The sequence below is a fragment of the Mytilus californianus genome, unplaced genomic scaffold (genome assembly GCF_021869535.1).
Source record: "Mytilus californianus isolate M0D057914Y unplaced genomic scaffold, xbMytCali1.0.p SCAF_7, whole genome shotgun sequence".
Classification (NCBI taxonomy): Eukaryota; Metazoa; Mollusca; class Bivalvia; order Mytilida; family Mytilidae; genus Mytilus; species Mytilus californianus.
In genome coordinates this window covers 17,610,236-17,636,058 of record NW_026262723.1, presented here as the reverse complement: position 1 = coordinate 17,636,058, position 25,823 = coordinate 17,610,236, and the positions used below count along the sequence as shown (strand labels likewise).

General features: G+C 31.9%; 1 protein-coding gene across 2 annotated transcripts in view; it reads left to right on the top strand.

Annotated features, from left to right (window-relative positions):
* LOC127709296 (uncharacterized) overlaps positions 1–25,823 on the top strand; it is a 68,061-nt gene that overhangs the window by 22,576 nt on the left and 19,662 nt on the right. Inside the window, exons 1-2 of one of the 2 annotated variants that reach the window (XM_052214761.1) lie at positions 7,494–8,647; positions 15,064–15,230. In XM_052214761.1, the coding sequence (XP_052070721.1) occupies positions 15,083–15,230 (148 nt within the window). In that variant the 5' untranslated portion in view covers positions 7,494–8,647; positions 15,064–15,082. Of the gene's footprint in view, positions 1–7,493; positions 8,648–15,063; positions 15,231–25,823 lie in introns of those variants that run through there. The other variant, XM_052214760.1, reaches the window with a different exon arrangement.

Here is a 25,823-nt window from a genome sequence, read left to right as displayed (position 1 = left end):
AAAATAATTTTCAAAATATTTATATTTGAAGTGTTTTCAGGTTAAAAATAATTAAAAGTAATATTCTGATATGCATTTGCATTCAATTTGTTTTTTTTTTGTTTTTTTTAGAAAAAAACCCAATAAATTTAAGGAATATATTGTGAAAAGGTGATAAAAAAGGGGAAGTAACTGAAACATTTTTGAAATACACAAATTATTTATGACATAAAGCAAAGGTTATTTGTGTTAATTAACAATGTGTTTGACACCAAAGCTGTCAGGTGAAGCCCTGCACTTAATGGGTCACTTAATTTGACAGTTTACACAGCTAGCTGAACTTCTGTTGATGGAAGAATTACAAATTTTAGTTTGACAGTATTTCAAAGTCAGAAAAATGCCGAGATTTTCGCGATAAAAACGAAAGGGCGCCCGAGAAACGCCAACGGCTGTTTTGCCAGACAAGCTGGATCGTTTCTGATTTTCTACCTGTTGTCCGGCATTTAAATAACATAGAAAAATTATCAGATCAATGATAGGCCAACGATCGACATCGTAAAACCTTGGTTCTCAACTTATGTAAACAAGTCGTGACCACGTGGTTTTTAGTAATTGTACTGAACAGTCCGACCCTAGAAAATACCGTCCTAGATAATGCGGCCACTAGTTCATCCGCATGCACCCTGTGCCGATTAAATTAAAGGTTTTTTTTCTTATTTTTAAAAACTGGCCAGTAATAAATACTTTTATACGACACCCTTGATTTATTTTTATAATACCGTTACGGGGACGGATCAACTTCTGGCCGATATAATATGGGGCGAGATTGTCACCTCGACGTTAGAGTACTCAATAAAAACGTCATCAAAATGTGATTACGCTGTAGCAAAATAGAAGATTCCATGTGATGGTGAAGATGTTTTCAGATAAGTGCATTAAAAATTTAATTTAACATGTGTATATAATGAGATTATAAAATATAATTTATTGAGGAACTATGATTTTTTTATGGTTTTTTTTTTAGCAAATCAACATCAGAAAATCTGAAAGCATAAACCTGGGAACATGCAGATATATCTAATATATATATGTCCCTGCATAAACTGAAAAATATATTTATTTTTAACAACATTGAATAATCTTGTTGTCACATAACAGGCATAACTGGTAGATATGTAAAAATTTAATTGAATTGTGTGAATGGTTATTTGGTGAAAATAATAAGTCGCTAGTTTTTTATCTTCAGGGGATAAAAAAAGAGGGAGGGTAATTAATTTGATTCCAACTGGCTTCCAATGTATACTGTATAAACATGCAATAATATTTCTATTGAATTTATTGCTTAAAAATGTCTAGAACAATTGATTCTTTGTGGATTTTTTTGATACTTTTAGGGGATTAAATGATTAAATGGAGCTGCCAATTTTGAAAGTAAACGGATTGCATGCAGATTCCAGTTACCTTTACTCAGCAATACTAGTTGGAAGTACAGAGACAGCAAATTTAATTACAGAAAGGAGGAGAACTTCACATGTATCCTTTATATCTGACACACATTTTTAATATTATAATATTTGAAACTGAACAGCGAGCATCATTAAGCCATGGTGAAAACTGCATATCTAAATACAATTAAGACAATGAAATGCTTGAAGGTGTTAGTGAACATGGGGAGGAGGGGTGGGGTGAGTACCATATTTAATTAATGGGTAATTTAACAATATAAGCAGCCATTAAAAATGGCAAACAAGATTGCTAGTAGTACTAGTATCTATAATTTTGATGGAAGTTTAAGGATCTGACATTAAATACAAGTACATTTTTTTTGAATGGGAACTTGACAGCCATTGAAATAAGATATTAAGGTAGATCATCGGTATATATTTTTTGAGATAGAATTTTCTTATACTTTGCCAAAATGAAGATTTTACTATGCTTTTTTCAAAAATATAATAAAAAGTATGGGTCACCGTGCTATTTTTCAAGCTATGAGTCGTTGAAAATTGCCTAAATCTGGTTAGATTGTTCATGAAAAAACACATTTGTATGCATAAAAAAAAATCTATGAGATAGAATTTTGAAATAAATTGTGAGAAGATAGGTTTTATAACATGTTTTAAGAAAATAAAAAGAAAAAATGGTGTCACCGAACTTGTTTTCTTGCTACAAGTAAAAATTAAAAATTTCCCTATCAAACCAGTGTAATTTTTTTTACTAAAAGAGTTATCTCCCCTTAAATGGCTTAGTTGAAAAAAATGATTCCAAAACACAAAATTTAATATTTGTTGGAATATTTTGAATAATACAATAAATCAACAAGTTTTCTTTAAATAAATAAACAGTGTGACAAATAAATTGCAAATCTGTCTCCTTATTTGCAGATTTGGGTAAATAACTAGACCGATTGTGTACTGCGATTGTACAATTCAAGATGGCGGTATACCATGAATCTACCTTAAACATGGCCAATACAATGTAATTCATGCCGCAATGTTTATATATACGTGACAGATTTGATACAACAAGGGCAATATTCATCTACCTTATAATGAGTAATAAATGTGTATATTCCCTCAGAAAATGCAAAATCGTAGCATTTCGGGAATCCCGCCAAAAGTCCGGGATTCCCGATGTAAATCCCAGTGGAAATATACTGGGATCCCAGTATATTTCCACTGGGATAAAATTTCGGGAATCCCGCCAAAAGTCCGGGATTCCCGATGTAAATCCCAGTGGAAATATACTGGAATCCCAGTATATTTCCACTGGGATAAAATTTCGGGATTCCCGCTAAAAGAGCGGGATCCCAATCAGAATCCCAGTATATTCCAATCAAAATCCCACAATATCCCAGTGGGATCCCAGTATATTTCAACCGGGATTTACATCGGAATTCCCGGACTTTTGGCGGGATTCCCGAAATTTTATCCCGGTGGAATTAGGTGGGATCCCACTTGGAATCCCATCAAAATTCCAGCTGGGATTTCAGTGGGATTCCAGATTTATTTTCTCTTGGGATTGATTTAAGGAAATGTCAATAGAATTAATAGATAGTTGGCTGCACTTGAAATTACGCAATCTTCAATGTTTGCATTTTTATGCAAGTATTTCTGTGTATACAAAGATTGTCTTTGATGAAATTCTTTGGTCTACAGCAATAAAAGACATTCTATTTTGATAATGTAAAAGCAGAGGGGCCCATCGGAATTAGTAATTACATTACAGCTAAAACAGATTTTCTTTTTTTCATCTCTCCATAGAGAAATTGGCCATATAGGGTGAGTGAAACTTCAAGTTTGTTAACCTTTCTAAGCTTACGTAGGAGATTTCATGCTTTTTCACTTGTTTTATCATAATTAAGAATTGAAAGAGCAATTCAGTAATCTAAGCAGATACGGTACAAACAAGGTGATTAAGAGAATATGACTGTACATACAAATGCATTATCTTTTTTGCTTGAGAAAAAAAAGGATTTATGCCAGTCCTGTAGTTTTCTTTGATTCATAGAAATAAGAAGATGTGGTATAAGTGCCAATGAGACAACTCTCCATCCAAAGTCACAATGTGTAAAAAGTAAATTAAATAATTAACAAGTAAATAATGCATCAGTTTAGTTACTTGAAATTTGTATATTGAAGGAAAAAAGCAACTGTATTCAAATACCATATTTATTCTAATAATGTCCTTTTCAATAAAAGATCTACCCAGATGGCTTTTGTTAATTGTGCATTGGTTTTTGATGATTCACATTAATAAACCCTTGTAATTAAAAACCTAACCTTTTAAGATGTTGAACAAAATTTAATCTTTTTTCAGTTATTTGTAGAGTATAGTGATTTCTATATATGATCAGAAGGTTTCTAAAAATATTAAAAAGATGACCTTATATAGGAGAAAAATATCTGGTAGGCTTAAGGATATGAATAACTTTATATAATGAATATACAAATAAATAAACATAAATCTATTTAAATGTCTGTTTAATCCATTAAAGCCCATCTTATGTCACATCACAGGAAAATATTGACAGGTCAATTGAAGGTCGAATGTATATAAAGATCCTTTATTACTTGAAGATGGGGTCAGTTATTTAATTTTGACCATATTGTTAAAACCCCAGAAATTAGACCTTAGGAAGTTGGTTGAAAAGAGGCTTTATTTTTGAAGGTATGTACCAGCTGAAAACTGAGGAAAACTAATGTAATATGCATCATATATTAATACTAATTTTTTCCTGCAATTTTTACATTGAAAAGCAGAATTATTTAGTTTTTATTTGTTGCAAAATTTGGTGAATTCTCGAAAAACCATTATTCTTTCTAATATTATGAATAGTCACCAAGATTGTACTATATATTGCATAAATTCAATTTTTCTAAAAACAATGCACTTTTCACATATTTGTGAATGGGAAAAATGAATACAATTACCAAATAAGTATTTGAAAATTGACCAAAACTATGAAGTTTTCATCAAAATGTGTAGAAGTGACTTTTCCATATACATTTTGATATCATGGATTTTAAACAACTTGTTTTAAGTTTTTGTACAACATCAACTTTATAATAGATATAATTGAAAATCTCGTCTTATTTTGTGAAAAAAGGCCAAATTAGGCCCTCATGGCATCCCTTATTTGTTTTTTATACGACCGCAAAGATCGTATAATGGTATGATGTCGTCGTTGTCTGTGTCATTGTCCGAAGACACATTGGTTTCCGGACAATAACTTTAGTTTAAGTGAATGGATCTCTATGAAATTTTTTAAGAAGGTTCAATACCACAAAAGGAAGGTTGGGATTGATTTTGGGGATGATGGTCCCAACCGTATAGGAATTAAGGGCCCAAAAGGGGCCCAAAACAAGCATTTTTCTAGTTTGAGGATAATAACTTGTGTATAAGTATTTCAATTGCTCTGAAATTGTACGATAATGTTTAATACCACAAGTAGAAGGTTGGGATATATTTTAGGGGTTATGGGGCCAACAGTTTAGGAATTAAGGGCCAAAAAGGGGCCAAAAACAAGCATTTTTCTAGTTTCCAGACAATAACTTGTGTGTAAGTGTATGGATCTCTCTGACATTGTACCACAAGGTTCCATATCACAAAGGGAAAGCTAGGACTGAGTTTGGGGTTAATTGCCCAAATATGTAGGAATTAGGGACCAAAAAAGGGCCAAAAACAAGCATTTTTCTAGTTTCCAGACAATAACTTTTGTTTAAGTGTATGGACGATCTCTGAAATTGTACTACAAGGTTCCATACTACAAGGGAAAGGCTGGGATCAAGTTTTGGGGTTATTGCTCAAAGGGGGGTTTCAAAAAGTTAGGGGGGGGATTTTTTTTCCAATTTTTTTAGAGGAATCATATTTTTTTTTTCCAAAATTTTTTAAATTTTGAATTTTTGAAAAGTTTCAAGAAGAAATCTTCAATTGCACAGTATTGCGCAATAGATTTGTAAGATCTTTGACCACATTTATTTTGTGTCAGAAATCTATATTATATCAAAAATTTGATTACAATCCAAATTCAGACAGTATCAAGCTTGAATATTGTGTCCAAATTTGTACCAACTGTTCAGGGTTCGACCTCTGCGGTCGTATCTGGTTGCTCTCAGCGAAGCATTTTATCATTTGTTGTTTTTAGCATGAATCAGGCTGTTAGTTTTCCCTTTTGAATTGTTTCACATTTTTTCATGCAGGGGCCTAAAATACATATAGCTTTATTGCATGTATATGGTTTGTGTATGGCTTTTGCTCATTGTTGAAGGCTTTACAATGTCCAGTAGTTGCTAACATCCTATACTTCTGTCTCTGGATGACAGTTGTATCGTATCGTATTGTATTGTATCGTATCATATTGTATCGTATCGTATCATATCGGCAATCAAAATTACCTGGCCTGGCATCTGGTATACTTTTTCTGTTTTAGGATTATAGCTTTCTTAATACCGTACATGTATAAGTTTAGTGGGGTGACAATTTTTAACTTGAATTTAGAAATGGTTGAAAATCATATATAAAACAGACTTAACTTTTAGCTGATTCACACTTAATTATTTATGAAGCAAATTAAATTTAAAAAATGCACAGGTACATAATATAGGTGGGTATATTATTGGATAAATAATTTGTTTGCTACACAGGAATTTGAAGGTTATAATTGTTATCAACAATTATGTGTGTATAGATAGAGAAGTCTATTATTGGCAAAGATTTTATTCAAATTACTTATTTTATATGAAAGGTTACCATATTTAAGATAAAGACTTGTGGTTGTTAATATTTGATATACCCCTGTACACTTTGGTAAGTTTCTTTTTATTTTAGTAGAAAAATTTTATATTAAAAAAAGGATGAAATATTCTCTTATTTTGTTATCTACAATTTGAGAAATAAAATAAGTTTTAAAAATTTTCAGTCATAAATTATGCAGAATTTAAAACCCAAAATAAAAAATTAAAAAAAATTTTGTTCGTCCAAATTCATCCAAAGTTTTATCAAAGTTTCATCAAATAAAGATATAATCAAAAATTGTCCATGTCATTGTTATTATCTTACAGTGACCAGATAGATTGAATTTCAGATGTCCAAATTGTTTTAATGCATTTGACATGGTGAGGAGGGGAAATAATAATTCACTGAATGCATCATTGCTGACCAAAAGTTATTTTTATAGGACCACAAAAAATTTTGCGTTCGTATATTGGTATCACGTCGTCATCGTCCGAAGACATTTGGTTTCCGGACAATAACTTTGGTATAAGTAAATAGAAATCTATGAAATTTAAACACAAGGTTTATAACCACAAAAGGAAGGTTGGGATTGATTTTGGGGCTTATAGCAGTTTAGGAATTAGGGACCAAAAAAGGGCCCTAATAAGCATTTTTCTAGTTTATAGACAATACACTTGTGGAACGGTGTATGAATCTCTCTGAAATTATACCACAGGTTTCCATACCACAAAGGGATGGTTAGGATTGACTATGGGGGGTTATGGTGCAAACCATTTAGGAATTAGGGGCAAAAAAGAGGGAAAAACAAAGGTTTCATGGTTAATGGACAATTTAAAAGCAGTGTAAGGGAAGTAATCCAAACACATTTAAAGTACAATGTTGTGTATGTTTGGATTACCTCCCTTACACAGCTTTTAAATTATGTATAAAGAAATTTTGTATTGTCTTGAGGTGATTAGCTATCAATTTATTCTTAGAAGTTACTATTAAAGGAATATTAATTTTCCTATTTTAAGACTTTTATGATGTATTTAAATTGGTAATTATGGTTGCAAACTCTAGTGGGGAAGGGGAGTAAAAAAGAAATTGTGGGGGGTCAATTTTTTTTTTCATTTCAGATTTCAGAAATTAAAAAGAAATTTTCTTCAAATAGTATTTTTTGCAAAAAAAAGGGGGGGGGGGGGGTAAAAAAATATTTTATGGGGGGGGCTCAATACGCAACAGCATAGTGTATTTCACAAAAGAAAAAAAAAGGGGGGTAATTTTTTTTTTTTGGTGGGGGGGGGGGGGGGATCAATTTGCAACAGCATAGTGTATTGCACAAAAGCAAAAAATTGAATATAAATTCAAATCATATAACCAATTCTAAGTTCTTTGACTACAGTTATTCGGTGTCAGAAACTTATTATGTGTCAAATATTTAATTACAATCCAAATTCAGACCTGTATCAAGCGCGAATATTGATATTGTGTCCATTTTTGCCCCAACTGTTCAGGGTTGGACCTCTGCGGTCGTATCCAGCTGCGCTAAGCGAAGCATTTTATTAAGAATGTTATTGTACAAATTTCCTTCAGTTTGCTGCATTGATTGGTCAGGGATGGGAACAAACATAATAAAACAGTTGTTAAAATTTTGCATGAAATGAAAGTTTGACCTTCAAAACCCATATGGATTTAGAGATCTTTTCATACTTTAATTCGCAGAGCTGGTAGGCCTATAATACTGCAGATCATTATCATTGAAATATCTTATGTCTGTTTGTTGAAATAACTAGAATTTTCTGTTGTCTAATAAATTAGAAATTGCACAAGTAAATCATTGTATCTTTGGAAGTACAAAAATTAGGTGAATATAAAAGGAGATATATGGTAATACCCAATGAGACAACTTTCTCCATGACTATCCACCAGGTACCAAAAGACAAGAATATAAACAACTGTAGGGAACAATACAGTTTTTAACAATGACCAAAACCCATATATGGTCTAGACTAGAGCTATAAATGGCCCTGACATGACATATATTTGTCCTTGGATATAATCATGATAATGGTAGATAAATTATGTTATATAATGATTATTAAATACTGGAAGGAAGTATGAAGAAGTTGTGGGCTGTAAATTAACTGTAAATAAAAATCTCCCATACATAATTATTACTTTTTTTTCTCTCCATAAAATGATGAAATGTTTTCTGCATATTTCACCCATTGTAAAATTTTAAATCATCAGCTTGATATGTGATGATTAAATATCACCCCCTCAAAGTGGAAATGGTAGATCCAAACATTGGTGCACTTGTACTTCTCTGTATTAATTTATTGTTTAGAGGTGTAAGGAAAAGTGAGATTGGACTGTGATAAATTCAGGAATTTCTGTGGTATAGAGAGCTAATCATCTTTGGATATATTTTATTAATATTTAAAAAAAAAAGGTAAAATATATTTCTTATTCATACACAAACTAATAAAAAAACGTTTTTTTCCTTAGAAGTGATTGAATGTTTACAGGATATCTGAACATTTGTAAAAAATTTTAATCACCAGTTATTTTTGATATGTGAAAAACTAAAAGTCGCCTATCAAAGCTATTGCCTCAGGTATACTATTATTTATTGGTATATAGAATATTCAATACTGTAGAGAATAAATATACAGATGTGATATATTTTTATCTTTTGATAAAGATTTGATGCTAAATTTTTTAATGGTACACAAAATTTTGATAATTTCATTGAAAAGGTTTTTCCAAGAAATTATGAAATGTTAACAGTGTAATTTGATCTATGGTGAAATTTAAACTCATCCCAGTAAAGGCTTGATATGTAAAATTTAAACTCATCCCAGTAAAGACTTGATATGTAAAATTTAAATGTCGTCACAAATCAAAGACAAAAAAATGATAGCTCCATTGGCAGATCCATGGGGGTGTTCCGAGGGTTGGACACCCCCCCACTTTTTGTTTGACAACTAATGCTTTTGTATGGGGACATATGGTTGGAACCCAGACCCCGCCCCCTATTTATATGACTTGTATGTGTTGGAACCCCCTATTAAAAATGGCTGGATCCTCACCTGTAGCTCAATAGATTCAAAAGTACAATTTTAAATGTCTTTTATCTGTTATAAAGATTAATCTACTTCCTCAGTTGTGTTATATCACCATGGAAAAAATGCCTAAGTCTGTGATAAATTGTTACATAATAATGTGTTGTCATAGTATACCTGTCTATTACATAACATCACAAGACAAGATAACAAACTGAATTTGTAGCAAAATATATGAAAATATATGGTTTTATAGGAACTCTGACACAAAACAGGACAACTGAAATCCAGACTTTGGCATTTTGGGTAGCAAAGTTATCTAGATGACACTTAGGAAGAGAACCCCAGACTTAGATATCTACCTTGTGTATAGCAGGGTTGTGAGAAAATTATTCACTGAATAACGAATAGTTTAAATTTTAAATGAACAATATTCTCTCCATGTAAGGCATTGAAAGTCAGCTTTTATAATGAAAACAGCACGATTAAGAATATGATTTCTTTAAAACTAGCTTTCATTATTAAAATGACTAGATGTGGTTTGTTCTAATTGTAATGTTTGTGTGTTCTTGTTGTTCAGTCTATAGTTTTCTATGTTGTGTTTTGTATGCTGTTGTTACAAATTTGTTTTTTGATCACTTTTCATTGTTTGGCATGGCATTGTCAGTTTGTTTTTGACTTATGAATTTGAATGTCCCTTTGTTATCTTTCTCCTCTGTTTTATATTGTCCTTATGGGACATTTTAATGTGCACTTGATCCATGTGCTGTTTTATTTACTTAAGTTAATAAGTCAGTATGTACATAATTTTTACTTAAGGAGTTTCTGCACATAATTGATATATGGTTAGGGTTAATTTAAAGGTTAAAGGAATATTAGGTTGGGGATGGTTTAGGTATGGGATATCTTCAGACTTAGGAAAAGTTCAGGCGATTAATTTGTGCACTAAAGGACGATTAATTTGTGCACTAAAGGACGGATGTTGAAAAACAAAGGGATGATATCTGTTAAAACAGTTCATTTCTACCTATTTGTATGAAACATTGTCTAAGTAACAAGCTTTTAGTACGAGAACTTTAACTTGTAAAATACAAATTGTAAGCTTTAGTACATTTTTTTTTGTAATTGCATGATATTGCAATATTTTACTCCAACTTGTTGAGGGATAACAAAATTGATAACAGTGATCTGGGATGGCCCCTAGTAAGAGTTAGGTTCCATATGTATACTGTTTTTGAAATTATCATTATTAATTCATAAAAATGATATTTGGGGGGGGGAGTCTGATCGCGGATCCTGCTTATTGTTATGTCAGATTCCCGTATCCCACTTATTATTGTAATCTCAATCATCATTCCACCATTCCTGCATCACGCTTAGACCCCAATGAGACCCACAAAAATTATTACATGAAGATATATGTATATATTTGTAGCAGAGCAAGATGAGAGATGAAATAGCCCCCCACACCCCACCCCCTGGCATTAAAATCAATAATCAAATTTTGACAAAGACCAAATATTGAGGTAAAAAATCCTTTATGCAAATCTTGAAAATACTTGAAATGAGCACAATCCATTTCATCAGCCTTCCAAATTTAACCATCCTAATAATTGCCATCATTTGTATATTTACAAATAGTATATACCTGTTGTGGGAGTATCAGGTATTTATTTTGATAAATATATATTTCATTTTTATTGGGTGGTATTAAATGTTTCTTCAAAGATAAATATATCAAAGTAAACATATGGAATTGATTGAAATTGAAAAGGTAAAGAGTATTTAAAATGTGCATCAAATATCCTTGTTGTTTCTTAGTGGTTAAAAGTGACTTCTTTGAAGAAATTGAGTTTTAACAATCATTATTTTGATGTGATTGAGTTTGAAAAGGGAACTTGACTGATCTGATGAAAATATTTATGATGGAAGGAATGTTAAAAATCATTTGATATTAATAGAAATGTGTAACCAAAAATATATTTCACTCATCAACCCTGATTTGTGTTTGTTAGTTTTGAATGTCACATGTTAAATTTTGAACCGCTGCTTGATACATGTACATGTAGCATGGTAACTGCCAACTGAGTTTTTCATAAAGGTCATATTATGAATCTTGTTTATAACTCTCAATAATATTTTTTGATTTTTTAAATGTTCATTTTTGACATTCTTATAGATACATGGAAAAGCTGCAATTAAAGTATACTTAAGACATGGATGATAAAATGAGAGGCTATTGCAGTAAACCCGCAGCCTGCACCCCGCAACCCGCAGCCCTCAGCCCGCAAAATAGTGATACTGTGACATAATATATCACTCACTATTTCTAAAATATTAATAGAATGGGTTACAACATCTTTTCTCTGTTTTTTACAGACATAGTTATTTCAAAATGTTTATTTATAGCTTGAATGTAAATTAATTACACTCAACTGGTTCTCTCAACTAATCTTAGTCACTGATGAACCTGTTTTCATTGACCCTTGCAGCAGGAAAAGTCAGCTTATACATGTACATTAAAGTTGCATTTATAACTTTGATTTTGATGGTATGAGTTGAAAAAAATTAAAGGATATTTTTTTTTTTATTTATGTTTCAATCATTTATACGAATATAATATTGAATGATAATTTGCTGTAGCTTTAGGTTTATAGTTGAGTTTTGTTTCAATTATCTCAAAAACTTTGGTAATACATATATAGTGTCTTTAAAGACAATAATTATACCTCATTTGGATTTGTATGGATGCTACCTATTATTTGACCTTATTTGGTGACAATCGTACATGTGCCCAGCATGTTCAGTTATTAGATTTAAGAATATCACTTGAAAAAGTGAAACTAGGAAGCTAGCAAGAAGACTTCTTTTAACGGTTTGAATCAAGCTTACAAAATGTCATTATTTAACGTAAGTACAGGTTTAAATTTTTTTTTTATCTATGATAGCTGAACCTAAGGAAATAATTGCACATGCTTACAGCCAAATCCATGCTTGTCTATCTAAATTTATATCAAGATCTTCTGGCGATTGACAATCTTGGGAAGTCATGTTGATGGTTAATTAGATGGCATCAAGTTCCCATTTATGTAGGAAATGTTGATACTTTATATCAATTTCATGCATTGTTAATTGTTTCCTACATGGAACTCTTGTAGTTCTGAAATAAATAAAATTTTAGAGTTTGATGTAAAAATAAGGAGATCTAGTATGATTGCCAATGAGAAAACTATCTACCAGAGTTCAATTGCAAATGAAGTGGATGTAAGTAATTATAGGCCACTGTATGGCCTTCAACAATGAGAAAAACCTTACTGTATAGTTTGCTATGCTATAAATAAAGGCATGACATGAAAAATGTGAAACAATTCAAACAAGAAAACTAACGGCCAAATTTATAAAATAACCATTTACTAAAAACAAGTGGGACACACAGTATAAGTGACAAAAAACTATATTTTATACATCTCTTGGAACAGGAAACCTCATTAATGACATTGATGCAAGATAGAGTAACCAATTCAATTGCATTGAAGCATTTTTTCTTCTTCCTCTCATTAATGTATTGACCTGGATTGGCTTTAGGAATGCATGGAGACTGATTGTACATCTGTAGATTGAAAGGAAGCAATTTATTGACCTGGATTGGCTTTAGGGATGCATGGAGGCTGATTATACATCTGTTGATTGAAAGGAAGCAATGTATTGACCTGAATTGGCTTTAGGGATGCATGGAGGCTGATTGTACATCTGTAGATTGAAAAGAAGCAATTTATTGACCTGGATTGGCTTTAGGGATGCATGGAGGCTGATTGTACATCTGTAGATTGAAAGGAAGCAATTTATTGACCTGGATTGGCTTTAGGGATGCATGGATGCTGATTGTTCATCTGTAGATTGAAAGGAAGCAATGTATTGACCTGAATTGGTTTTAGGGATGCATGGAGGCTGATTGTACATCTGTAGATTGAAAGGAAGCAATGTATTGACCTGAATTGGCTTTAGGGATGCATGGAGGCTGATTGTACATCTGTAGATTGAAAGGAAGCAATGTATTGACCTGGATTGGCTTTAGGGATGCATGGAGGCTGATTGTACATCTGTAGATTGAAAGGAAGCAATGTATTAACCTGGATTAGCTTTAGGGATGCATGGAGGCTGATTGTACATCTGTATATTGAAAGGAAGCAATGTATTGACCTGAATTGGCTTTAGGGATGCATGGAGACTGATTGTACATCTGTAGATTGAAAGAAAGCAATGTATTGACCTGGATTGGCTTTATGGATGCATGGATACTGATTGTACATCTGTAGATTGAAAGGAAGCAATGCATTGACCTGGATTTTCTTTAGGGGTGCATGGAGGCTGATTGTACATCTGTAGATTGAAAGGAAGCAATGCATTGACCTGGATTGGCTTAAGGGGTGCATGGAGGCTGATTGTACATCTGTAGATTGAAAGGAAGCAATTGATTGACCTGGATTGGCTTTAGGGATGCATGGAGGCTGATTGTACATCTGTAGATTGAAAGGAAGCAATGTATTGACCTGGATTGGCTTTAGGGATGCATGGAGACTGATTGTACATCTGTAGATTGAAAGGAAGCAATGTATTGACCTGGATTTGCTTAAGGGATGCATGGAGACTGATTGTACATCTGTAGATTGAAAGGAAGCAATGTATTGACCTGGATTGGCTTTAGGGATGCATGGAGGCTGATTGTACATCTGTAGATTGAAAGGAAGCAATTTATTGACCTGGATTGGCTTTAGGGATGCATTGAGACTGATTGTACATCTGTAGATTGAAAGGAAGCAATTTATTGACCTGGATTGGCTTTAGGGATGCATGGAGGCTGATTGTACATCTGTAGATTGAAAGGAAGCAATGTCGAATCTGTTACAATTACCACTCAAGTATGATATCAGGCGGAATCGTGATTGACAGGTTTCTTGCAGTTGCATAATATTAGATTGCAGTTGTTAGGGTTGATTAAATTTTCAATGAAAGGTGTATTTTGGTAAGGGAAATTTGCAGTTTGAAATCGTTGATTGCACATTTCAGAAATTTTCTACTTAGATATGTCTGTTAATTGAGTAAATCAATTGCCTATGGCATTGTGTTGAAAATTAGATCATTTAATTTTCACTGAAGCTTTAAAAAATGTTACATTCATGCATATGTACTGCTGGGCTGTTTTCCAAGTTCAATGCAAGTAGACTAGCAAAGATTTCCAGCAATTTCTATACTTCCAGAAGACTGTATCATACCATGAGATAAATATATACTTCTGGTGATTTATAAAGTATGGTAAATAGATATATTGACTGACAAAACTCAAGTTTTAGAATCAATTAACAATATTTTGAAGTATTATTTAATTATTTAACAATCATATATAATATATACTACACTGGCATCGTAGGTACAATGCTACATTGCCAATGCCTCCTTTTGGAGTTCATGTTTACTCACCCTACAATGTAGCTTACATATGTTGTTACATACAATATATCTACATTTCTAAAAATGAGAAAGAGAAAAATCAAGTCATGAGCCATTGGCTGCTATAACTTAGTCCATAATGAAAAGTCCTAGATTCTCATCGACACCCTCCTCAATAAAGAAATAAAAATGTCATGTTGATATCTGGCTTTTCTCTTTTTATTTTGATAAAGTTTGAAAAAAAGTATGACAAAAAATAAAATCTAAAATGACAGTGTCTGTAAACACTTTTTGGTAGCCTCTTTTTGATAATGGAAAGTCTTAAATTTTATGTAAATTTTTCTTCTGATTTCAGGTGGATATTCTAGTCAGCCATGGGGGCAGAAGAAAGTAAAGGAATAAATTATGGCTTGATGGGCCCTACTACTGTGGTGGCCAACATGAACCGTCAAGCCCAAGCTGCCAGACCATGGTCTCTTTTACACATGTGTTCAGTGGACCAGTGGAAATCCGGGCATGCAGGTTAGTGTGAAAATTAACATCAGATTTCTTAAACTGCTTAGGATTTGGCTTAATTGGTTATCCCAAGAAACATTTCTCAAATTGTATAAAATATTATCTTCAGTGGTGATTTTTTCTGCATAATTTACATGTACATTAAAAAGTACTTTCGTTTACAACTTGACTTATGCTGGATCAGTGGCATAATGACAGAACATGCAATGAAAGAAATTTTAAAAACCAGCTAAGACTAATAACAAAACAAAGTAACATAGAACTTGTCTACATGCTGTGTGTAAATTCAGAAATTAATACATTCATTTATTATTGCGATTTTTGAAGAATGGACAAAAATTTGAGATTAATTATTGCAATTTCAGGAAAATCTGCATACGGATATATGCGTCAGATATCAAAATGTGAGTTCTTATTATTGCGATACTCACCCAGTCACAATATTCGCATTAATAAAAACCTTGCAATAATTTCTGAATTTACAGTACTTATTTCTTGGGACAAGCAACCTATGTATGTTTTGATTTTAACAAGATTTTCTTAACTCTCAACTTATCTAGAACAATTTTGTACCAGCAAAATAAAATGCAACAAATGGGAAAGAATCAGTTGAAATAAAAGTTTGTCATTTAAAGCAACGAGATAGGGACATAAATGAAGTACTGACATACAAGAACACACATTCCCTGATGTATAACTGATAAATAGATCACATTTTCCTATGCTCATTACAATGTACTGTTCTTGTCTTACTATGGATTTTAGTCCAATTGGGAGTTGGACTTTGGCAAACAATCATTCTGTCTCAATTATTCTATTTTTATCATGTGACTAAAAAATCTGAGGTAATTTTGATTTATTTCAATTACTGCTAACATTTAACTCTGTTGAGAATTTGATTTTCAGTTGAAATGGATTTTACTGATGTCTTGAGTTTTCATGTTTTGTTTCCAAGGCATTTAACAGGTTTAACAGTTGAATATGATTCAGACGTATGACTTATTTATAGTGCCGACAGAAATCAGACACGAGTTCAAAAAAATTAAATTATCTTTGTGAAATGCAGACAAAAGAAGAATTTTTATAACAGTTTTATTATGTAATTGCTTTATAATGATAGAGCATGGTACAATTTGATAATCATTTGCACTTTTAAGTGGAAAATTTTATTTACAAAACAATCGTTCATTAAAGAATTTATTTACAACCTTTAAGGTTTACTTTCACTGAGAAAACACCTGATGTGAGCATGTATATAGATTCTTTTTATGTGAAAAAATGTTCAGCTCATAAATTACTTGTCTTTTAATATATAATTAATAGCACGAAAACAGATGTTTATTGCTACTCTTTGATGAACTGACATGTTTAATAAACATTTATGACTTCTTCAAGTCAATATTGGGTAAAAGGAATTTAATACTTAAAATTGGAAGTATTTCTTTTATAGAAATTTGCTTTAGAGCTTTTTTGAGGTAACAGATCCAATTGTGTCCGTTGTGGAAGACATCTTAATGTTTATTTTTATGTCCACGCTTATACACAATGCTTATTACCACAAAACTCAGATCAAGTTTGAATTTGGGTGGCTTCACTTTTACCTTTCTGGATTAATGTAATGCCCCTTCATAAATGAAAAAAAATGCTGAAATTTTTGTTTCCATTCTCAAACTTTTCAACCAAATGTTATGAAACTTATACACAATGCATATTACGACAAAACATAGATCAAGTTCAATTTTGGGTGGTGTCTCTTTAAAAGTTCTCTGGACATGTCCCTTTATAATGTTATATGCAGTTGGGGGCGATTCATCTGTGGACACATTCCCCATTTACTTATTTATATCTCCCTGAGATGAAATTGTGAGACTAGGTGGGCTATTCCCAGTCTCAGTGTTAATATTGTGATTTGGTCAAATTAAGGGGAACCACTATTGTTAAGTCGACATTGCATTTTTATTGATATTATTTGGCCCTACATGCCTTCTTAGTCTATTGACCTTGAAACCCTAAATTTTTTATTAGATCATTTTAAGGGGAAGAAATTTAAGTAAATGATATTTGGAATGCAGTTAGCATTTGAGTATCTCTTTTCAAAAGAGATTATACGGCCCCGCCCCTCAGTCCATGACTTTGAATTTTTTGTATAGATAATTCCATTTAAAGTTAAACATTTGAATCATATTATCAAAATGAAATAAAGGTGAGACATAATTTCCTTGTCAATAGTTTATTTGTATTTTTAGGTTGCTTTTTTATGGACCTTTACCTCCATTATCTTCTTTTCATTTATGGAATTAAAGAAATTTTGGCGATATTTTTATTATTGTGCAAATTGTGAGACAGGTTTGGTCTAAAAAAAAAAAAACCAAACTTGCATTTGGATTATGATAGCATTCATGAAATTGTAATAATTTATATCACATATTATGTCAAATGATCATAATCGCTGTTATAGAAATGTGCAATAAAATCTGAATTTGCAGTATATTTATCTCTGTTTTCTTGGTAGAGTTAATATATCACTATCAATGGAATCTTAGATAACACTTTGAAATAATTGGCTAATTCCATTGTTTAAAGTGGTTTCTTCTTTATAATGTAAATATTTTAAGATGGTTATAAGAATGAATAACAGACTGTTTTTACTGTATATAAACTTTACAAAGGAACAGAAATAATTGTTTTTTTTATACATATCTCATAAATTTGAACAGTTATGTTAATGGAACTACTGTTGATCTCCATTGAAAACATAGAACTGAAAAGATTTAATAAGTTGTAAACATCATATTCCAGTAAATTAGATTTTTCCAAATGGCATACTTTAAATGTCAGTGAAAATAATACTATTAAAATGAAAAATTTTAGATTATGAAAATTACAGGAATTCTCTATTTTGTAAAAAAAATTAATGCACATTTTTTAATTAACTCATTTAGGACACTTATGAAGGTCTCTTGATGTGAGTTCCAAAAAACCCCAGAATATCATGTTTATAGAAGAAGTCATCTAAGTGACTAGCCTTACATATTTTCATATTTGTTTTGGAAACACTACATTTTTTTCCTGCTTTAAAAATGAAATAAAAAAGATAACGACCGATTGTTCGTTGCTTAAATTTTTATGTCCAGTGGTAAATGTTTAATGCATTTTCATGATCAAATGAGACAATTATCATAACAACAGAGCCTGGAAATGAATGTACTGTCCTCTACAATTTGATTATCAAAAGTCTTTGTATATATCAATTGAATTTAACAAAATTAATGCTTTCTCCAATGCTAATTGTCAGGTACTTTCTGACATATTGTACATTTACGTGCAGTCAAGGTGCACCTCTCAGGTGATAGCTGTCAATACAGGTGAAACCATAACGAGATGTTTATTAATATAGAAGTAATTATATAAAATGTGGTTAGTAAGAAAGGTATTTATTGGCATTCTGTCAAAGGAAGTTTATATAAAATGTCAATTAATAACACTGTGTCTGGTCCCAGGTGTGTTTTATAGTTCTTTATATAGCACATAATTTGTTCTTACTTCCTCACTAACCATTTACTTTTGATTCACCTCCCTCAGTTTGTATTTTCTCAAAGTTTTTTATTTGAATTTCTCTCTCCGTTTATTCTTCACATTTTTTGCAGCAGAGCCAATTTTATTTGTTAAACAGTTTCCTAGCAACTGGTGGCTTAAATTTCAAATTGATCAGGAGCATACAAAATTGTGTCAGTTGTTAAAATCTGTTTGGCTCATGTGAAGCTTGATTCATGTGACAATTTATCACATCTTAGAAATTCGAAGACAACCACTAAGAAAATGAAAACACTTTGGTCTGCATTCATGTTGTATTGATGTGGAAGACATTGTCTGTATAATGTATCATAATCTGCATTTTAATGACTTGGAAAACTTTCGATTTTGATATTTTTAGACTTCGATCACAATTTAAGGATAGATTTATTTAATTGCCATGTTTAATCAAACTACAGCTTCATATGGCACTTGAAAAAATATCTGTTCGTTTCCTGCCTTCCAACTAAGTTTGACACCAACACTTCAACAATTCATTGCCTAGCTTGCCAAATTTTTTTAAAAGTAAAACTGTTGTCACTCCAGTAGACTGGAATCAATTTATTCTGACTTATTAAGTAAAAGGTTGTCATAACTTTGCAAATGGCTAAAGCTCTATCTGGCATGCATCAATTACGGGGTAATGAGTATGTAGTGTAAATCTGCACCAGACTTAATGCTTAATGGAGAAAGCATTTGATTTTACTGGAATTTATTGACAAGCAAAAATAATATTAAAATGAAAATTACAATAATTAAAAACCAACTGTGTGGCAGGAGATTATAGGTTACTTGCCTATATTTTTTGTGGTCTGAAATAACCAAATACATACACTCTGTTTTTAACTTTTATGCAAGCCAAAAAGTTTGTACAATATTTAAATGCTGAAGTGAGTGGTAGGATTTTAGAGAACTTAGGTTCATGCAGGCAGTTAAAGATAAAAAATATTTTTTTGAGGGTAACAGCTTCTCATATTTTCAAATTTTCCTTCAGATTTTGCATACATTCATGATTTTTCCCTAAAGCTATGCATTACAATATTTTTGTCAGCAAACCCTTTGTTTCTCAACGTTTAAAGAATATTTACATCTCAATTCTTTTTTATTTAATTGTCAATTAAGATCAAATTAGTTTGCATGTATTGATTAAGATAGGCGTTTCACTTTTCTGCAAGTCAGCATTTCTTTTCTGAAGTTTTTTCATTATGTTTCCTCAAATCTGTTGCCTTCTTTTCTGCAATTATTTTCAATTTTTATGCCCCCACAACAGGGGGCATTAAGTGTTACCCTTTACTGTCCTTCTGTTCGTCCATCTTTCCTTCCGTCCGTCCCATTTTTGTTTCCACACTCTAACTTAAGTTTAACTCATCTAAATTTTATGAAACTTATACACAATGCTTAGAACCAAAACTTGCAGAAATCAAATTTGGGCAGTGAGTCACTTACCGTTCTACAGTTAAGCCCCTTTATAACCTGGGAAATAGCAAAGCTTGAGGGGGGGCATTCTTGTCCTCAGACACATTCTTCTTTTATTTTTATGACATTTGCTTTACATTTTGAAAATGTTTGCCTCATCTGTGAGCCAGGTAAATGTTGTTTTGTATCTATTTAAATGTTCAATTATTGATTAAGAAACAGTATTTATGTAATACATAAAAAGGATTCTCAGCCGGTGTCATATGGTATTTTGAACCCTCTGAAAAGTGAACCCGGTGTCATATGGTATTTTGAAACCCCTGAGAAGTAGACAGCAGGGAAACACAAACCTATTTCATTTTCCACAAATTTCAGTGGTCTATTTCATATAGGCGTACTTAGAATCCAAGAAAATTAATTTATTAAAAATGCAAATATAATGGTGATCTGACTTGTAGTTCTTTATTTAACACTTGCCCTTTTGTCCTTGGTAAATAGTTATCTCATTAACAATCATATCACATCTCTTTATTTTTATGATGTCTAAATTTTTTCAAGGATCATATATCTAGATATATATAATAAAATGTATTATAATAGGTTTTACGATATAGCTAGGTAAAAAAACTTTTGCATGGAAAATTTATACTGTAATTAAACAAAATTATAATTGCATATAGATGCATGGTTTCTTATTTTTTGAACATTTTTACAGATGAGTTGGCTAAAACTTGATCATTAAATATTTTAGCATTTTTTGTCATGTAGTTTCTCTGCTATTTAATGCAGACAGAAACACTGCCAACTGTTATACAAAATGTCAAATTTATAGCTGAGTCGACAGAAAGTTGCAATGCTAAACCGATTAACATTTGAGTCTTCATGGTTGTATATAGAGTTTCAGGTGATATAATAAGATATTAATTTCTATCTTCCCATGTAATCTAATCAATTTCTTGATAATTTTCATTTATCATTCATTATGTTTATTTCTGATAACTCTCAGTTTCTTGAGATTGATTGAGCGCTCTGTAAAAATGAAGCTTAATATACATAGATATAAGAAGATGTGGTATGAGTGCCAATGAGACAACTCTCCATCCAAGTCAAAATTTAAAAGAAAACCATTATAGGTCAAAGTACGGTCTTCAACACAGAGCCTTGGCTCACACCGAACAGCAAGCTATAAAGGGCCCCAAAAATTACTAGTGTAAAACCATTCAAACGGGAAAACCAACGGTCTAATCTATATAAAAAACGAGAAACACTTATGAACCACATCAACTACTGAACATCAGATTCCTGACTTAGGACAGGTGCAAACAATTTAAACGTTTTAATGGTACCAAACCTTCACCCTTTTTCTGAAACAATAGTGTAACATCACAACATAGAAAGACACACTATAAAATATCAACTGAAATGGCTTAACTCAGTCAAAGGACTTATTAACACCAGTGAACATACACTGAACAAATAAATTTGACCTATGATACAATGTAAATACAAAATAAATAAACTAAGGGAAGAATAATAAAAGTAACATATTATACAGCTATGAAATGTTAAACAATTTAAGAAAAACAATATGCTCGAACAAAAATATCAGCCATTTGCAATTACTTTAAACACAGGTAAATGAAAATAATTTTGTTGTTAGGTATACGTGTACAGTTCAAATAGAGAAAGGAAATATTTTTACAAAATAAATAATTTTTATGTTCATAGTACGAAATGAAAATTTATAGTAATACCAAACACTTATCAAAGCTGGTATATAGACCAGATATAACCCTGAATAACATTAAATATCAAAAAAGCATTACAATTAGTATCAACAGGTCAAATAAACAAGAAAGTACGATTTGAGAGTACTCGCAGTTACTGACAGCTAGGTAAAATCCAAAAACAATTAATAATAAAAAATCATGCATCAGAGACTAAAATCAACTAAAACACATCTCAGGGATTTAGTATTTTAACGTCATGGACAGTCAAAGAAGAAATGACTTGTGCAATGCCAAAAATAAATGTATCGACAGGCAGTAGGATAGTTAGGAGTTTACCTCTTTATAGATCAAAATGAACGTGGGTGTGTCTTTATACATCCCGTTTGAAAAGAATACAAATTTAGTGTCTATTTCTTCAGTTAAATATCATTTACTAAAGAAATCAAGCATAGACAAAAAAGTCGTTTAGTGATTGTCTTAAATCATATCTATATGTTTTTTTTATTTTGGGAATTTAGTGTTGATTCTGGGAATCAGTGTTGATTCTGGGAATTTAGTGTTGATTCTGGGAATTTAGTGTTGATTCTCAGGGAATTAGTGTTGATTCTGGGAATTTAGTGTTGATTCTGGGAATTTAGTGTTGATTCTTGGAATTAGTGTTGATTCTGGGAATTATTGTTTGACATATTGTATACACACATGAGATCCAATCATCCAGATTTTACCTACCCACTGTTACACATTGTTCATTAATTGCTCCTCGAGATTCCGATCCCTCAGCGTTTTTATGGATCGGGATCAACCTGGTGTGTTGTAGGTTGACCTAAGTTTCATCGTGGTTATTTGTGTGGTAAGATTTCTGACTTGTTGACATAAAAAAAATTATACCCACATCTCCAGTTATCCATAAATTTCCGCAAAAAAATTTTTGTTGTCGTATATTGGTATGACGTTGGCGTCGTCGTCGTAGTCGGGGTAAAAAACAAGCATTTTTCTAGTTTCATGACAATAACTTGTGTGTAAGTGTATGGATCTTTATGAAATTGGACTACAAGGTTCCATATCACAAAGGGAAAGCTGGAAATGAGTTTGGGGGTAATTGCCCAAAAAGTTTAGGAATAAGGGGCCAAAAAGGGGCCAAAAATAAGCATTTTTCTAGTTTCCAGACAATAACTTGTGTTCAAGTGTATGGATCTCTCTGAAATTGTACTGCAAGGTACCATACCACAAAGGGAAGGCTGGGATTGATTTTGGGGTAATTCCCTCAAAATTTTAGTAATTAGGGGCCATAAAAGGGCAAAAAAACGAGCATTTTTCTAGTTTCAGGACAATAACTTGTGTGTAAGTGTATGGATCTTTATGAAATTGTACTGCAAGGTTCCATATCACAAAGGGAAAGCTGGGTTTGAGTTTGGGGGTAATTGCCCTAAACGTTTATGAATTTGGGGCCAAAAAACAAGCATTTTTCTAGTTTCCAGACAATAACTTGTGTTCAAGTGTATGGATCTCTCTGAAATTGTACTGCAAGGTACCATACCACAAAGGGAAAGCTGGGATTGAGTTTGGGGGTGATGAATCATAAGGGGAATCAAAAAATTTGGGGGGGGGGATTTTTTTTTCCTTTTTTTTCTTTAAAATTTTCCATTTTAAATTGGTTATTTCTGATTTATATATAAAAGCAAATAATAATGATATGGTTTGAATAGGTAAATTAAATTTTTTTAAGTTCTTAGACCACTTTCATTCTGTGTGAGAAACCTATGCTGTGTCAAATATTTAATTACAATCCAAATTCAGTGCTGTATCAAGCTTGAATGTTGTGTCCATACTTGCCCCAACTGTTCAGGGTTCGACCTCTGCGGTCGTATCAAGCTGCGCCCAAACGGAGCATTTTATTTGTCATTAAAACCTTTTCACAAAATATTTTATTATCCATTGGATATATATCTTGTGCATGATAAATACAAATAATTACACATGGGATTTAGAAACTAGCATCTTGTGTGCTTTTATATTGGTTTGTATCGTGGAAACTGTTTACTAAATCTTTAATAAAGCAAGCCATAAGGGTCATATATTAATTTTATCTCCCACTTTACAAATGGGACTGTTTACAAATTGAGCATTTGTTCAATTTACACAAAAATCTCCACAGTGCATCAAAATATGAGAGTTAAATATAACTTACTGTGTACATGTAATTATTTGTTAATGCAATGTATAACGAATGTAAAAATATATCGTTCAGATGTTTATGGCAAAACAAAAAATGACCGATTTTATTTGAAAATAAAACATTTGTTGTTCAAGGCTATTTGTGACCGATTTTAATTACATAAATTAAGTCATGCACTTGAAATCATTTTAAATGAAGAACATGTGCACTTAAAAAGCCGTTTCCTGTAATTAAACGTTGTAAAACAGAGATAAAACAATAATGTTACCCATAATGCCTTTAAGTATTGATCAAAATAATATTTACTTATCAATGGGAGAAACAAGAAAAGCTTTGATCTTACAATAGTATTTATCGACTTTTACTAATTACAACCTTTTATGGGATGTAAAGGAAGCTAGCTGATATAGGCTTGTTTTGTCTTGTTCCTGTATAATGGAAGTCATCTTTGAGTTTTTATGGTATTAGCTTTGCTAAAACTAAAGATAGTATAATGGGAGTAAAAGTAAAAACTGATCAATAATGTTTTCTCATACCCCTTCCTAAAATTAAGCTTGATATCATTGTTTTTCTCCAAATTATGAAGAAAAGTTAATAAATATGTCACTGATCTTGCTTTCAAGCTATATTCTAGGCTGTTTAAAATTATGAAACCTCATTTATTTCAGGATTACATAAGAAAAAACCATAGTTATTTTGAATGGGGAGAAAAAAAAAAGGAATGACAATTTAAAATTAGATACAAAAAATAGCTAGCTTCTATTGAAAATACTTCAGAAAAATAAAATAGAAAATAGGGTCACTACACTTGTTTACTAGCCACTAATCAGATTCAGAACCAGGATTTAAATAAAGGGGACCCAAACTGGACAATGTTTGGAGTGGAACAGATAAAAAGTCTGCATTAACCATAAAAGAATAACCTTTGGTAATCAGCTGTTGACTGAACATGTGTCCACATGGGTATGTCGGAATTCTTCTCTCAGATAACCTTGATAATCAGCTGTTGACTTAACATGTGTCCACATGGGTATGTCGGAATTCTTCTCTCAGATAACCATTGATAATCAGCTGTTGACTGAACATGTGTCCACATAGATATGTCGGAATACTTCTCTCAGATAACCTTGATAAACATGTTCCACACAGGTATGTCAAAATACTTCTCTCAGATAACCTTTGATAATCAGCTGTTGTCTGAACATGTGTCCACAGAGGTATGTTGGAATATTTCTCTGAGATAACCTTTGATAATCAGCTGTTGTTTGAACATGTGTCCACATAGGTATGTCAGAATACTTCTCTCAGATAACCTCTGATACTCAGCTGTTGACTGAACATGTATCCACATGGATATGTCGGAATTCTTCTCTCAGATAACCTTTGATAATCAGCTGTTGACTGAACATGTGTCCACATAGGTATGTTGGAATACTCTCAGATAACCTTTGATAATCAGCTGTCGACTGAACATGTGTCCACATAGGTATGTCAGAATACTTCTCTCAGATAACCTTGATAAACATGTTCCACACAGGTATGTCAAAATACTTCTCTCAGATAACCTTTGATAATCAGCTGTTGTCTGAACATGTGTCCACAGAGGTATGATGTAATACTTCTCTCAGATAACCTTTGATATTCAGCTGTTGACATGTGTCCACATAGGTATGTCAGAATACTTCTCTCAGATAACCTTTAATC